This window comes from Salvelinus sp. IW2-2015, linkage group LG18, assembly GCF_002910315.2.
Source record: "Salvelinus sp. IW2-2015 linkage group LG18, ASM291031v2, whole genome shotgun sequence".
Taxonomy (NCBI): domain Eukaryota; kingdom Metazoa; phylum Chordata; class Actinopteri; order Salmoniformes; family Salmonidae; genus Salvelinus; species Salvelinus sp. IW2-2015.
This window is the reverse complement of record NC_036858.1, coordinates 49,754,567-49,768,337: the sequence shown is the minus strand read 5'-3', so window position 1 is coordinate 49,768,337 and position 13,771 is coordinate 49,754,567. Positions and strand designations below refer to the sequence as shown.

General features: G+C 42.6%; 1 protein-coding gene across 2 annotated transcripts in view; it reads left to right on the top strand.

The window, feature by feature from the left end:
- alox5a (arachidonate 5-lipoxygenase a) overlaps positions 1 to 13,110 on the top strand; it is a 30,412-nt gene extending 17,302 nt beyond the window's left edge. For both annotated transcript variants that reach the window (XM_024147629.2, XM_024009042.3), the window contains 13 exons: positions 702 to 900; positions 1,088 to 1,169; positions 1,400 to 1,522; positions 3,300 to 3,406; positions 3,543 to 3,715; positions 5,325 to 5,471; positions 5,563 to 5,766; positions 5,894 to 5,980; positions 8,283 to 8,461; positions 9,159 to 9,280; positions 9,832 to 9,932; positions 10,597 to 10,767; positions 10,877 to 13,110. In XM_024147629.2, coding sequence (XP_024003397.1) covers positions 702 to 900; positions 1,088 to 1,169; positions 1,400 to 1,522; positions 3,300 to 3,406; positions 3,543 to 3,715; positions 5,325 to 5,471; positions 5,563 to 5,766; positions 5,894 to 5,980; positions 8,283 to 8,461; positions 9,159 to 9,280; positions 9,832 to 9,932; positions 10,597 to 10,767; positions 10,877 to 11,056 — 1,875 coding nt within the window. In that variant the 3' untranslated portion in view covers positions 11,057 to 13,110. The remainder of the gene's footprint in view (positions 1 to 701; positions 901 to 1,087; positions 1,170 to 1,399; positions 1,523 to 3,299; positions 3,407 to 3,542; positions 3,716 to 5,324; positions 5,472 to 5,562; positions 5,767 to 5,893; positions 5,981 to 8,282; positions 8,462 to 9,158; positions 9,281 to 9,831; positions 9,933 to 10,596; positions 10,768 to 10,876) is intronic.
- Positions 13,111 to 13,771: the final 661 nt, after the last annotated feature.

The window sequence follows — 13,771 nt, the reverse complement described above, 5'->3', positions numbered from 1 at the left end:
TCACTTGGAAATACAATGGATTGGATTCAATAAAACACTTCTCCCGGTGCTCAAATCACTTTACATTGTCTTGTAGAAACTTGCCTTATCCACTACCAAGTACAGTGACAGATGAAGAGGCTAAACTCCAGTGCAGAGTGCGCCCTATAGGTGCCATCACCATTTCTGTGTATGAGTGTATTTCTCTGTGCTTTTACTCTAATGAAGCAAAATAATAACATAAGGCCTATTGCCAAACCTCTATTACAGCTAATGGCCCATGAACACCACATGAAAGATCAATACAAAAGCTTCCCTATCTAATAAACTGTCAATTGATTCTGATATTAAAATCTTCACCAGTGTCTGAATCCTGTACACTACATCCAGTTGTACTCTTTAGTTCATGATGCAAGTGGCTGAATATTGCACCAACCATCAATGACTCATGAGCTGCTACTAACCTCATGTTGTCTCTTTCTTGCTGTTTTGGGCGGTTGTGTCAGGACCGCAGAAAAAGTATCTGGTGCAAAAGGAACAGCTAATGGGCAGCCAAACAAACACATTGATAAAGTCATTAATAAAAAATGCACTTTATGTAACAATTACAACTTGGTAACGACCATTGTCCGTCCTCAGGTTAGTCTTAATCTGGGTCCGGAAAACTGTCCCCTTTTGTCCACTTTGCTCAAATCTCTCTAAACCTGGTTGTCTGTTCTCAGGTGGACTCGTATGATGTGACGGTGGGKGAGAACCTGGGGGAGATGGAGCTGGTGAAGATAGAGAAGAAGAAGTACTGGGTTCATGATGACTGGTACTGTAAGTACATCACAGTGAAGACCCCCTCTGGAGACTACGTAGAGTTCCCCTGCTTCCACTGGCTGGTGRACGACAAGGAGGTGGTCCTCAGGAACGGCAAAGGTACCTGTCTGTCGGGTCTGTGTCTGCCGGTCGGTCGTGTCTGTCAGTCAGTCAGGTCTGTCGGTTGCTCATGTCTGTCTGTCGGTTGCTCATGTCTGTCAATAAACTGTCCCCAGTCTTTAGCTTAAGGAACATAGAAGTGAATGTAAAATCATCCTCATTATCGTTGTTCACCCTTTTCTTTAAGCACTGCTGCCAAAGGATGACAAGACCAGACAGGTGAAGCAACACCGACACAAAGAGCTGGAGAGCAGACGGAAAACCTACAGGCAAGAGCTGGGTTTATTGTGTATCACACATCTACCTCACAATGACGTATTGATGTTATACCAAGATGCATTCAACAAATAAATGTATGTATTGAACTAGTAAATGTTTTTCTAGTGTTTATTTAATGCATTGAAACTACATATAGTGTAGCCTACCAACATTAAAAGACCTGTACACAGTGTTACGTAGTAGTGCTTAACCTGATTCTATGATGTCCTCCTGTGTATAGATGGAGGGAGTGGCAGCCTGGAATTCCTATGAGTATAGATGCCAACACTCACAAGGAGCTTCCCAGAGACATCCAGTTTGATAGCGAGAAAGGAGTGGACTTCATACTCAACTACAGTAAGGCGTAAGTACTGCATYCACACTACACTCTGTAACCTAGTGTAGACTCCCTTTATTTGTTATATGCATTGCGGACTCTGCCAATAGTTCTGGGGTTTTATGGCAGAGTAGTGTCATTGTCCTGTCACTACACTCTGCTGCAACTATTTCCCCTTATTTGCAAAATTGTCCATACAGTCTTTTACTCTGTTCCATTTTTACACTCATGCAGTGTTAAACCTAMAGTCGGCCTCTATCTAATGTGGAGATTTCCATGTAGAAAGCCCATACTTGTCATGGTAGGGATTTTCCGTTCATTGGGGTCAGTATTTGTTTATTACAGTGATGGTATTTTCTAAATGTCAGGACTTCCTGGTTTGAATAAAAGCTAAACGGCAAACAGAAAGAAGCGTTTAGTTCAGTAGGTGGGTGGTTGGTGAGTAGTATGTGGAACTACTAGTATTTAAAAATATATATTAAATATTGAACCTTTATTTAACTGGGCAAGTCAGTTAAGAACATATTCTTATTTTACAATGACGGCCTACCCCGGCCAAACCCTCCCCTAACCTGGACAACACTGGGCCAATTGTGTGCMGCCCTATGGGACTCCCGATCACGGACGGTTGTGATACAGCACAAGATCGAACCAGGGTCTGTAGTGATGCATCTAGCACTGAGATGCAGTGCCTTAGACCGCTGCGCCACTCGGGAGTATATGGATGTGACTAAAAGGAAGCCTGTTTTTAAGCTCTGTATGAAATCATGTTGATCAGCTCTGCATGAAATCATGTTGATCAGGAGAGTCATTGTATGAGTAACCAGGGACATTTGCATGTATCCTACACACCAACAGGCAAAACACATACACATATTGTCTCAATGAGACTGGCTGTGTGCTCTGACAAATACTTTGCTTCAAACCTATCAGCGTACTAGTATGCTTTTTTTCTTCTTTTGATTGCTTAGGAGGGATAATAACCTTCCAGACAGGATGTGTGTCTTTGCTCTGTAGTAGTTCAGTTATGGGATAGTAGTCCGCTATAAACATCTATAATAGACTTGCCATGTATTGATGAGGAACTAGAGGAAGTGGCTGGGGTTAGCAAGACACGTACTGACGTGTATTAATAGAAGTGTTATGACTGACTGTGGTTCTGCTGCTTACTTGTGGCTTGTTTGTGCAGCTGAATTTGCATTAATAACAGCTCATCTGCAGAGAGCACAGGGTATAAACTATTATGCAGTACATTATGCTATTCAGGCATTGCTTGATGTAGCATTAACAGACTGGTAATGGATAGGATTGGATTTAAAGCATAATAACCTACATTGACAGTATCAATGTACTGCACCAATGACCAGCAGACTTTACTCACCAGCAGGTTAGCAGCAACATCCTTAGCATCCCAAGTGTTGAGCACTGGCAAAGTACTGCACACGTGTGTGCGAATCATAGACAGGAAGGGAAGCAGAAACTCTTTTTCTTAAATTCATCCCTGGAAAGTGGCAACCAACGCTGCTAACGATTGAAAATAACGTGGATAAGTGTGTAATACATGTTCAGTAAACATCAACTCCCTGTTGTCAGTAAGTCAGTGACTGACATTTTCTGAATCCATAATTTTTTCACAGTGAAAATGGAAGAAAATAACTCTAGACATAAATCTTAGCCTCGTTCGACCATCCTGATCTCACAAAATGACATTCTGTTTTTCTATGATATTGCAGCGGTCAAGATGGTGGCTCATGCTACTTAAATCTTTCCCTGCAGTTTGATGATGTTGTTCTCTCCTCCCCAGGATAGAGAACCTCTGTGTGAACCAGTTCATGCACATGTTCCAGTCCTCCTGGAATGACTTTGCTGACTTTGAGCGGATCTTCGTCAGGATCAAAAACACCATCTCAGGTGTGTGGTCTCAGTTTTCTCCATAGAATGTGGAATCTGACTCCTCTCTCCTCTTTGAGCAGCTGCTGCTTTAGCAGTAGCTAATGCGGATCCTAGTAAAAAAAATCATCCTCTCCTCTCCATATTCCTATCCTAGAGTATGTGATGCAGCACTGGAAAGAAGACTTTATGTTTGGCTACCAGTACCTGAATGGCTGTAACCCAGTGATGATCCAGAAGTGCACCAAGCTGCCAGAGAAGTTCCCCGTTACACATGACATGGTGGCAGATTGTCTGGAGAGAGAGATGACTCTGGAGGAGGAAATTGAGGTAGAGACAGACACACATATGCACATGTCACATGCACGCAGTTATTCAAGCTTATACACATGCATGCATACATCACATCCACTCACAGAATCTGTGACCTATTGTACACACAAACAGACAAGACATGCAGAAAGACAGACCGACTCCAAGGTTTACAGGTTCATATTGTAAGACATTCACCCTCGCCTGGTTCACCAACTACTTCTCAGACAGAGTTCATTGTGTCAAATCGGAGGGCCTGTTGTCCGGACCTCTGGCAGTCTCTATGGGGGTACCACAGTGTTCAATTCTCGGGCCGACTCTTTTCTCTGTATATATCAATGATGTCGCTCTTGCTGYKGGTGATTCYCYGATCCACSTCTACGCAGACGACACCATTCTGTATACATCTGGCCCTTCCTTGGACACTGTATTAACTAACCTCCAAACGAGCTTCAATGCCATACAACACTCCTTCCGTGGYCTCCAACTGCTCTTAAACGCTTGTAAAACCAAATGCATACTTTTCAACCGTTCGCTGCCCACACCCGCACGCCCGACTAGCATCACTACTCTGGACGGTTCTAACTTAGAATATGTGGACAACTACAAATACCTAGGTATCTGGCTAGACTGTAAACTCTCCTTCCAGACTCATATYAAACATCTCCAATCCAAAATTAAATCTAGAATCGGCTTTCTATTTCGCAACACAGCCTCCTTCACTCACGGCGCCAAACATACACTAGTAAAATTGACTATCCTACCGATCCTCGACTTCGGCGATGTCATTTACAAAATAGCTTCCAATACTCTACTAAGCAAACTGGATGCAGTCTAGCACAGTGACATCCRTTTTGTYACCAAWGCCCCWTATAMYACCCACCACTGCGACCTGTATGCTCTCGTCGGCTGGCTACATATTCGTCGCCAGACCCACTGGCTCCAGGTCATCTATAAGTCAATGCTAGGTAAAGCTCCGCCTTATCTCAGCTCACTGGTCACGATAACAACACCCACCCGAAGCACGCGCTCCAGCAGGTATATTTCACTGGCTATCCCCAAAGACAACACSTCATTTGGCTGCCTTTCTTTCCAGTTCTCTGCTGCCAATGACTGGAACGAATTGCAAAAATCGCTGAAGCTGGAGACTTATATTTCCCTCACTAACTTTAAACATCAGCTATCTGAGCAGCTAACCAATCACTGCAGCTGTACATAGCCCACCTGTAAATAGCCCACCCAATCTACCTACCTCATCCCCATATTGTTTTTATTTACTTTTCTGCTCTTTTGCACACCAGTATTTCTACTTGCATATCATCATCTGCTCATCTAGCACTCCAGTGTTAATTTGCTAAATTGTAATTACTTCACTACTATGGCCTATTTATTGCCTTACCTCCTTACTCCATTTGCACACACTGTTTATAGATTTTCTTTTTTTTCTATTGTGTTATTGGCAGTAYGCTTGTTTATTCCATGTGTAACTCTGTGTTGTCGCACTGCTTTGCTTTATCTTGGCCAGGTCGCAGTTGTAAATAAGAACTTGTTCTCAACTAGCTTACCTGGTTAAATAAAGGTGAAATAAAAAATTGATAAAAAACCTTGTATWACGTGTTGTTTGCAGGCAGGTAACATCTACATAGCAGACTATGAGTTGATGGAAGACATCAGTCCCAACAGTACAGACCCCTGTACTCTACAGTACCTGGCTGCTCCTATCTGTTTGCTGTACAACAACAGCCAGAGCAAGATCCTGCCTCTGGCCATACAGGTAGGCTATTCTGCATGGTTAGAAAAAGAGCATGGAACAGTGTTTCTTCACCATCTAACAAAACATACTCCTCCTCCTCTCTCTCTCCCAGCTGGGTCAGACTCCAGGGAAGGACAACCCTATCTTCCTGCCCAGTGATGGTCAGTATGACTGGATGCTAGCTAAGATCTGGGTCCGCTCCTCTGACTTCCACATCCACCAGACAGTCACACACCTGCTGAGGACTCACCTGGTCTCTGAGGTGTTTGGAGTGGCCATGTTCAGACAGCTGCCTGCTGTACACCCTGCTTATAAGGTACACCAAGTACACTTCAGTCTGTGCCTGTGTTTTGTGGCTGATTAGTTGATTCATGGATTGTTTAGTTAGATGGTTGGTTGATTGGTTTGTTTGTTTATTTATTTATTGATGGTCTGTCCTCTAGTTGCTCCTTCCTCACATTCGTTTCACCATCGCCATCAACACCAAGGCCAGAGAGCAGCTCATCTGTGAGTTTGGCATCTTCGATAAGGTGAGTGTGTGAGAAAGGGACATTGAGACATATTCAGAAGTGCATCTACACATGGTACTAAAATCTGTCTCTTATCTGTCTTCATTGTGACTAGATTTCCTGGTCCTTCCCTGTATGTAAATTACACTGAAAAAAAATATACACTCCACAATTTCAAAGATTTTACAAAGATGCAACAGTTCATATGAGGAAATCAGTCAATTGAAATAAAAATATTAGGCCCTAATCTATGGATTTCACATGACTGGGAATTGGTCACAGATACCTTAAAAAAATAAATAGGGGCGTGGATCAGAAAACCAGGCAGTATCTGGTTTGACCACCATTTGCCTCAAGCTGCGTGACACATCTCCTTTGCATAGAGTTGATCAGGCTGTTGATTGTGGCCTGTGCAGTGTTGTCCCACTACTTTTCAATGGCTGTGTGAAGTTGCTGGATATTGGCAGGAACTGGAACACGCTGGAGTACACGTTGATCCAGAGCATCCCAAACATGCTCTACGGGTAACATGTTTTGTGAGTATGCAGAACTGGCACATTTTGAGCTTCCAGGAATTGTGTACAGATCCTTGCGACATGGGGCCGTGCATTATCATGTTGAAACATSAGGCGATGGCGGCGGATGAATGGCACGACAATGGGCCTCAGGATCTCGTCACGGTATCTCTGTGCATTAAATTTGACATTGATGAAATGCAATTGTGTTCATTGTGTGTGACACGCCTTTCTATACCATAACACCACCATGGGGCACAATGTTCACAACGTTGACATCAGCAAACCGCTGGCCCACATGACCCTATACACGCTGTCTGCCAACTGCCCAGTACATTTACGACCATTATTCATCCATGAAGGGCACACTTCTCCAGCATGCCAGTGGCCATCGAAGGTGAGCATTTTCCCACTGAAGTCGGTTACAACACCGAACTGCAGTCAGGTCAAGACCCTGGTGAGGACAACGAGTACGCAGATGAGCTTCCCTGAGACGGTATCTTAAAGTTTGTGCAGAAATTCCTTGGTTGTGCAAGCCCACAGTCTCATCAGCTGTACGGGTGGCTGGTGTCAGACAAACCCGCAGGTGAAGAAGCCAGATGTGGATTCCTAGGCTGGTGTGGTACATGTGGTATGTGGTTGTSAGGCCGGTTGGACGTACTGCCAAATTCTCTAAAACGACGTTGGAGGCGGCTTATTGTAGAGAAATTAACATTAGATTCTCTGGCAACAGCTCTGGTGGACATTCCTGCAGTCAGCATGCAAATTGCATGCAAATTGCCTTATGGGACTCCCGATCACAGCTGGTTGTGATACCTTTGACCGCTGTGCCACTCGGGAGGCTCATATTATTGGAAACTTTTAAAGTTTACCTGTAAATTACCTGAATTTGTGTAACTTTCAAAGATTTTATGTAATTTATCACAAGACATCTAGTGGCCCTTGTGGGTACTTCAGTTTATCACAGGTGCCTAATTATCTCTGACCCTCTATCTGGCCTTATCGCATGTAAAATATATAACATAATCAAATAAGATGATTTTTAAATAAAACAAATAAAGCTGTAAAACCTTATCCTAAATATAAACCATAGACATAGTAAAATAAACAAGTGTGTAAAAAATGTAATATATAAAAGATATTTCATGTTGAAACCCTCATATTAAACACCAATGTTATTCATGAGTTTATATCTTGGTTGTAAATGTTTTTACACTGAACTGGTGGCAGTTGTGGAAAAAGTAAATAGTTGGAAGAGTTGCAGTTGAGTATAATGCCGTTGTTGATTAGATGCTTTTTCCCATTAATTAGGCTATTTTCTCTTGAACTATACGGTCTATTCACAAGAAACTCATGGACAAAATGGACACAAAAAATAAATACTATATATGAATAMATTTTTTTTTTAGTTATTCAAGTATAAATGACCATAGATTACCTGTTAATTACAAAAATTACAGAAGCTTTGCAACCCTAGTCTTTATACTATGAGCACCGATTGATAACGTGCAGTAATAGTTCCTGTGTTTTAGAGGGCGGGATTATTATGATTTAAATGTTTTGCTGTCCAGATCTGTCTACACTTGTAAGATCTCCAGACACAATTTGGGCCTGATTACTTCCGGAGGTGGTCAGGATGATCTGATCACAATCAGATCAGAATGTCTTTTAATCGTCTAAACCTGTCTAAAAATGTGGGCCCAATCAGAATGTGGACACGATCAGGACAAAGGATGCATGTTAGCACCAGGTAAAAATGGGCCTAGAGACGGAGACATAGAGAGCTAATGTGTACTGTCTCTCCCCAGGCCAATGGTACAGGAGGTGGAGGTCATGTAGAGATGATCCAGAAGGCTATGAGGTCACTGACCTTCAGGTCTCTGTGTTTCCCTGATGCCATTAAGGCCCGCGGGGTGGACAGCCCTGAGGACCTACCCTACTACTACTACAGAGACGACGGGAACCGGGTCTGGGATGCCACCAAGAGGTCAGTGATCATGGGGGAGTGGGGGGTCTGTGTGTGTGTCCTTCTTGACACTTTTATAGGAGGAGGAGAACCAGGCCAATCACCAGGAAAAGATGCCATGAAATGGCCATGAGATGGCTAACCCTAACCCTATAGCCATAACCCTAAAGCCCTAGCCCTAGCCATTACCCTAACCCTAGCTTCATGTCCACACCCCGGCTCAACCCACCCCTATAGCCATAACCCTAAAGCCCTAGCCATTACCCTAACCCTATAGGCATAACCCTAAAGCCCTAGCCATTACCCTAACCCTAGCTTCATGTCCACACCCCGGCTCAACCCTAACCCTATAGCCATACCCTAAAGCCCTAGCCATTACCCTAACCCTAGCTTCATGTCCACACCCCGGCTCAACCCTAACCCTATAGCCATAACCCTAAAGCCCTAGCCATTACCCTAACCCTAGCTTCATGTCCACACCCCGGCTCAACCCTAACCCTATAGCCATAACCCTAAAGCTAGCCATTACCCTAACCCTAGCTTCATGTCCACACCCGGCTCAACCCACCCCTATAGCCATAACCCTAAAGCCCTAGCCATTACCCTAACCCTAGCTTCATGTCCACACCCCGGCTCAACCCTAACCCTATAGCCATAACCGTAACCCTAAAGCTCTAGCCATTACCCTAACCCTACATTTGATTTGCCGTTTCCCTAGTTTTGTGTGGGACGTGGTGTGTATCTACTACGACAGTGATGACACAGTACAGAAGGATGAGGAGATACAGGCGTTTGTTAAAGATGTCTGCAGCTTTGGGATGCAGGACTTTGACTGCTGTGGTGGGTACAAACACACTATAACCAACAAACACTACAATGGCCTAGCCTGCTTTAAAATGCTGTTTTAGTTATCTGCAATACAAATACACACTTCTTATTTCTCTGGACTGTGTTGAAAGACATAACTGACCATGGAGTAACATTATCAATATTTAGCTATGCAGAAATGTACTTCACTTTTAAATTGGTCAAAAGCCTCTGTGCTTATCTGTTGCTGTGGTAACAGTGGAGTGCGAGTGATGAACTCAGTCTGGTCTGATCAGGCTAGTAGAGGCCACAACTCCACTCTTCGAGGGCCACTCTGCTGGTTTACATCTGACAGAACCACTGAGTAACCAGGTGTATATACACCACTGCCCAGTCAACATGAATTGCCAGGGGACTCAAAAACCAGCAGGAGATGCAGCCTTCATAGACTGGTGTTGTGCATTTCTAAGCAATACTGTAGTCTGTGATTGCATGACAATGTGTGTCTAGGGACTGACCTTAGTGACTCACTGGTGAAACAAGTGTCAAAAAAACATGTGTTGCGCAAAAAAACCTTTCTGCAGGGTTTCCCAAGTCCCTGAAGACACGCGAGGAGCTCACAGAGTATCTGACTGTCATCATCTTCACTTCCTCTGCACACCACGCTGCTGTCAACTTTGGACAGGTACGGCTCGGGGCTCGATATGATCAGATAGCAAACATCCGTTTAGCAGTTGTTTTGACGGTGTCTGAGGTGGAACTGCATCAGAGCTGTCAACTCCAAGTGGCTCCAGGCATTATGAAACGGACATTGCCTTTGGCTGCACTGAGTCGCATTAAAAGAAATCCCATCTAGCCTTGTTTCCAAGTTCGAACACTGGAATGTGAGATTTAATCTACACTTCAATTAGGATAATTGAAATCCTCATTATTTGTTTCATGATTTTTCAATTTGAGCATAAATATGTCTATATAGCCTACACTTTCTCATTCTGAACTTTTAATGCAAGTGGGGCGGGTGTGGTTTCGTTAGCAACTGTTCACCGAATTTGACGGCTCCAATGCAGTTCCACCTCAAACACCCGCTATGTTGGTGTCTGCAACGCTTGATCTGATTGAATCTAGGCCTTGTAAAGGTAGGCTTTGGACAGGTAAGACTTGGTCAGGTAAGCTTTGGAAATGTAAGATTTGCTCAGGTAGGCTATATATAGTCGGGTAGCCTTGGGACAGTTGGTCAACATTCCTGTAGATGAGCTTGATCAGTGCTTGCAGACAAGAGCCTGTAGATTGTCAAGAGCACCACCTAGCTTCCCTTAGATGTTAATGTCTGCCTACTCTGTGTATTTCAGTATGACTGGTGCTCGTGGATCCCCAATGCACCCCCCACCATGCGTAAGCCCCCTCCCAGACAGAAGGGGGTGGTAGATGTGAAGTTCATCATCCAGAGTCTCCCTGACCGCGGCCGGTCCTGCTGGCACCTAGGGGCCGTCTGGGCCCTCAGTCAGTTCCAGGAGAACGAGGTACACACACCACATGCCCACGTACGGATAAACACACATGGTGTTTGTCTGATTTTGTTCTTAATAATAAAGACATCCCTCCAATTCCTGTGTGTCCTCTCTCTGTCAGCTCTTCCTGGGGATGTACCCAGATGAGCACTTCATAGAGAAGCCGGTGAAGGAGGCCATGGAGTCGTTCAGGAAGAGACTGGCAGAGGTCAGCAGTGTCATCAAAATTCGTAACGAAGGCAAGAAACTACCCTACTACTACTTCTCTCCCGACCGCATCCCTAACAGTGTGGCTGTCTGAGAAAGGAATGAAGGGGAGAGAGCAAGGAAGGGAACAAGGAGGAGGGATAGCTATATTGTCTGATATACACTGAGTGTACAAAACATTAGGAACACCTGCTCTTTCCATGACAAGCTGACCAGGTGAAAGCTATGATCCCTTATTGATGTCACTTGTTAAATCCACTTCAATCAGTGCAGATGAAGGGGAGGAGATGGGTTAAAGAATGATTTTTAAGCCTTGAGACAATTGAGGCATGGATATGTGTGCCATTCAGAGGGTAAATGGGCAAGACAAAATATTTAAGTGCCTTTGAACAGTGTGTATCAAGTAGGTGACAGGCGCACCGGTTTGCATCAAGAACTGCAATGCTGCTGAGTTTTTCTCACTCAACAGTTTCCCGTGTGTATCAAGAATAATCCACCACCCAAAGGACATCCAGCCAACTTGACACAACTGTGGGAAGCATTGGCGTCAACATGGGCCAGCATCCCTGTGGAAAGCTTTCGACCCCTTGTAGAATCCCAACCTGGTCTCAGAGAATTTCATATTATTCTGTATGTAACCTCAAGACACTCCATTTAGAATGATACGTTTGGTATGGTTACATTAGAAAGATGGTTACTTAAGTATTTTTTTAATTAACTAGGCAAGTCAGTTAACCCTTTTAGATACCCTTCCCCTAACCCTTTAACCTAACTCCTAAACTTAACCCCTAGCCTAGCTAACATTAGCCACCTAGCTAAAATTCGTAACATATACATTTTTCAAATATGAAACATATTGTACTTTTTGCAAATTCATAATGCAAATTATAATTCATAACATATCATAAAAAATGTGACATCTACAAATTAATACATACCATACGAAAAGGAGTGTCTTGGATTTACATACAGGATAATACAAAATGCTCTGAGACAAGATTGAGAGCCCATGCCCCGACGAATTGAGGCTGTTCTGAGGGCAAAAGGGGGTGCAACTAAATATTAGGAAGGTGTTCCCAATGTTTTGTATACTCAGTGTGTTGTTTCTTACATACTGTGCTGTAAGTATCGTTTGCTATGATAAGCACATACCCACTGATGCCATTCAACTTTTTTGCTAGCTATTTCTACAGATAGTCCCACATTTAAATAATGTGGATTTATCTATTAAACTTCATTGGTGTACATTTCAAATGTCAAATAAAAATGCTCAAAATGTTATTTTCTATTTCTCCCTATAGTAGTGTAAAACTGTTGGTGACAATGAAAATATAAGCATATCCAGTAGCTAAAACTAAGACATTTAGGTTTTCATTTTTATTTGGTTGGTTTTTCATTCTACATACTTTGTTCAAACATTTGGGAATTAAACAAATGAAAACACATCAATATTTATTTTCAAAAACAAGTACTTAAAAAATATATATTTACAGTTACCATTCACAAGTAAACTCAGACAAACGTGTGGAATGATATCTGAAGGAGGGAAACAGTCTTGTTTGTTCAAGTCGAGTCCGTAGTAAAGCACTGTAGTTTTATGCAAGTAACACTTTCTCAGCACAACAAGCGTTATTATGAGGGGGGATGGAATGGCTGCTTATGTCATGTTCTGCAGAAGAGCTGTGTTTTCTTTTACATTTTAAATGACTTTGAAAGAACACACAGACCTCTGACAGGGTCATCCCCAAAATAAAATGTAATGTTATACAATATGGCTTAGGGTTGCAAAATGTTGCTGACTTTCCCAAAATTCTCAGGTTTTCAAGAAATCTGGGAATCTTTCATCTGTGACAAAACCTGGGAATTTGGGTAAAGTTGCTGGAATTTTGAGACTGTAGCCATTACAAAGTTATTATAGAGCTTAGCAATAAAAACTGTTCATGTAGCTAAGCAAAGCCTTGTCCATAAAAGTCTTAAGGTAAAAAATGCAAAGAAGCATGAAGGGACAACATCAACAAGTCTCTTCTCTCAAAATCACAATTATAGGAGCCAGTTATACATAATCAAACATCAATAATTTAAATAAATGTATCAATCATGTACATTCAAATATTTCTCTCAATACAATAAAAGCAATGATCATTTGGATCCATTGTATTCATTGGGTACAGTGGTGATAAAAGCTGGCTGAATATCTTATAGGGGTAGAACTATAGATGACAGCTGAAGTGTAAGTTACCTTTAAAAGTCAAGTGCAGTGCAGTTTGAATGCTGGCCTCACTGTATTAAGTCTAGCCCTCTCAAAGACTCTTGCCTCTGACAATAACTAGGACAGTGTGAGAAAGTCACGTACAGAAGAAGTAGAATTGATTTCTAGGGAGAAAGCTCAAATAGCTCATGTCTGGAATTGGATACTGATAGTGTTAGTTGCATAAAATCACAATTTGAAGTGGTATCTTTTGACGCAAATATAAATACAACACAAACAATTTAAGCAATATTGTATCCAGAGAGTGAACCTCTGGATGAGAAACAGCGACAGTACTAGAGAATTGACCAGGTSAACTAAGGTAATTGCACTTTTTCTGTCTAATCGTACAGAGCGTCTTGGGGACTGGTGAGGGTGTCCTAAAATGTACACTGTACATTGAAACTGTGTCCACAGATATAATACAAATATAATATGTATTAATACATATCTGTGCTGGTCCTGAGAAGCATTAGGCCCTTATCAAACATGCTTCTCAAATACTACACTACCCACAACTCCAAACCTGACTTTTACAATTGGAGAATACAATGGAGCTTT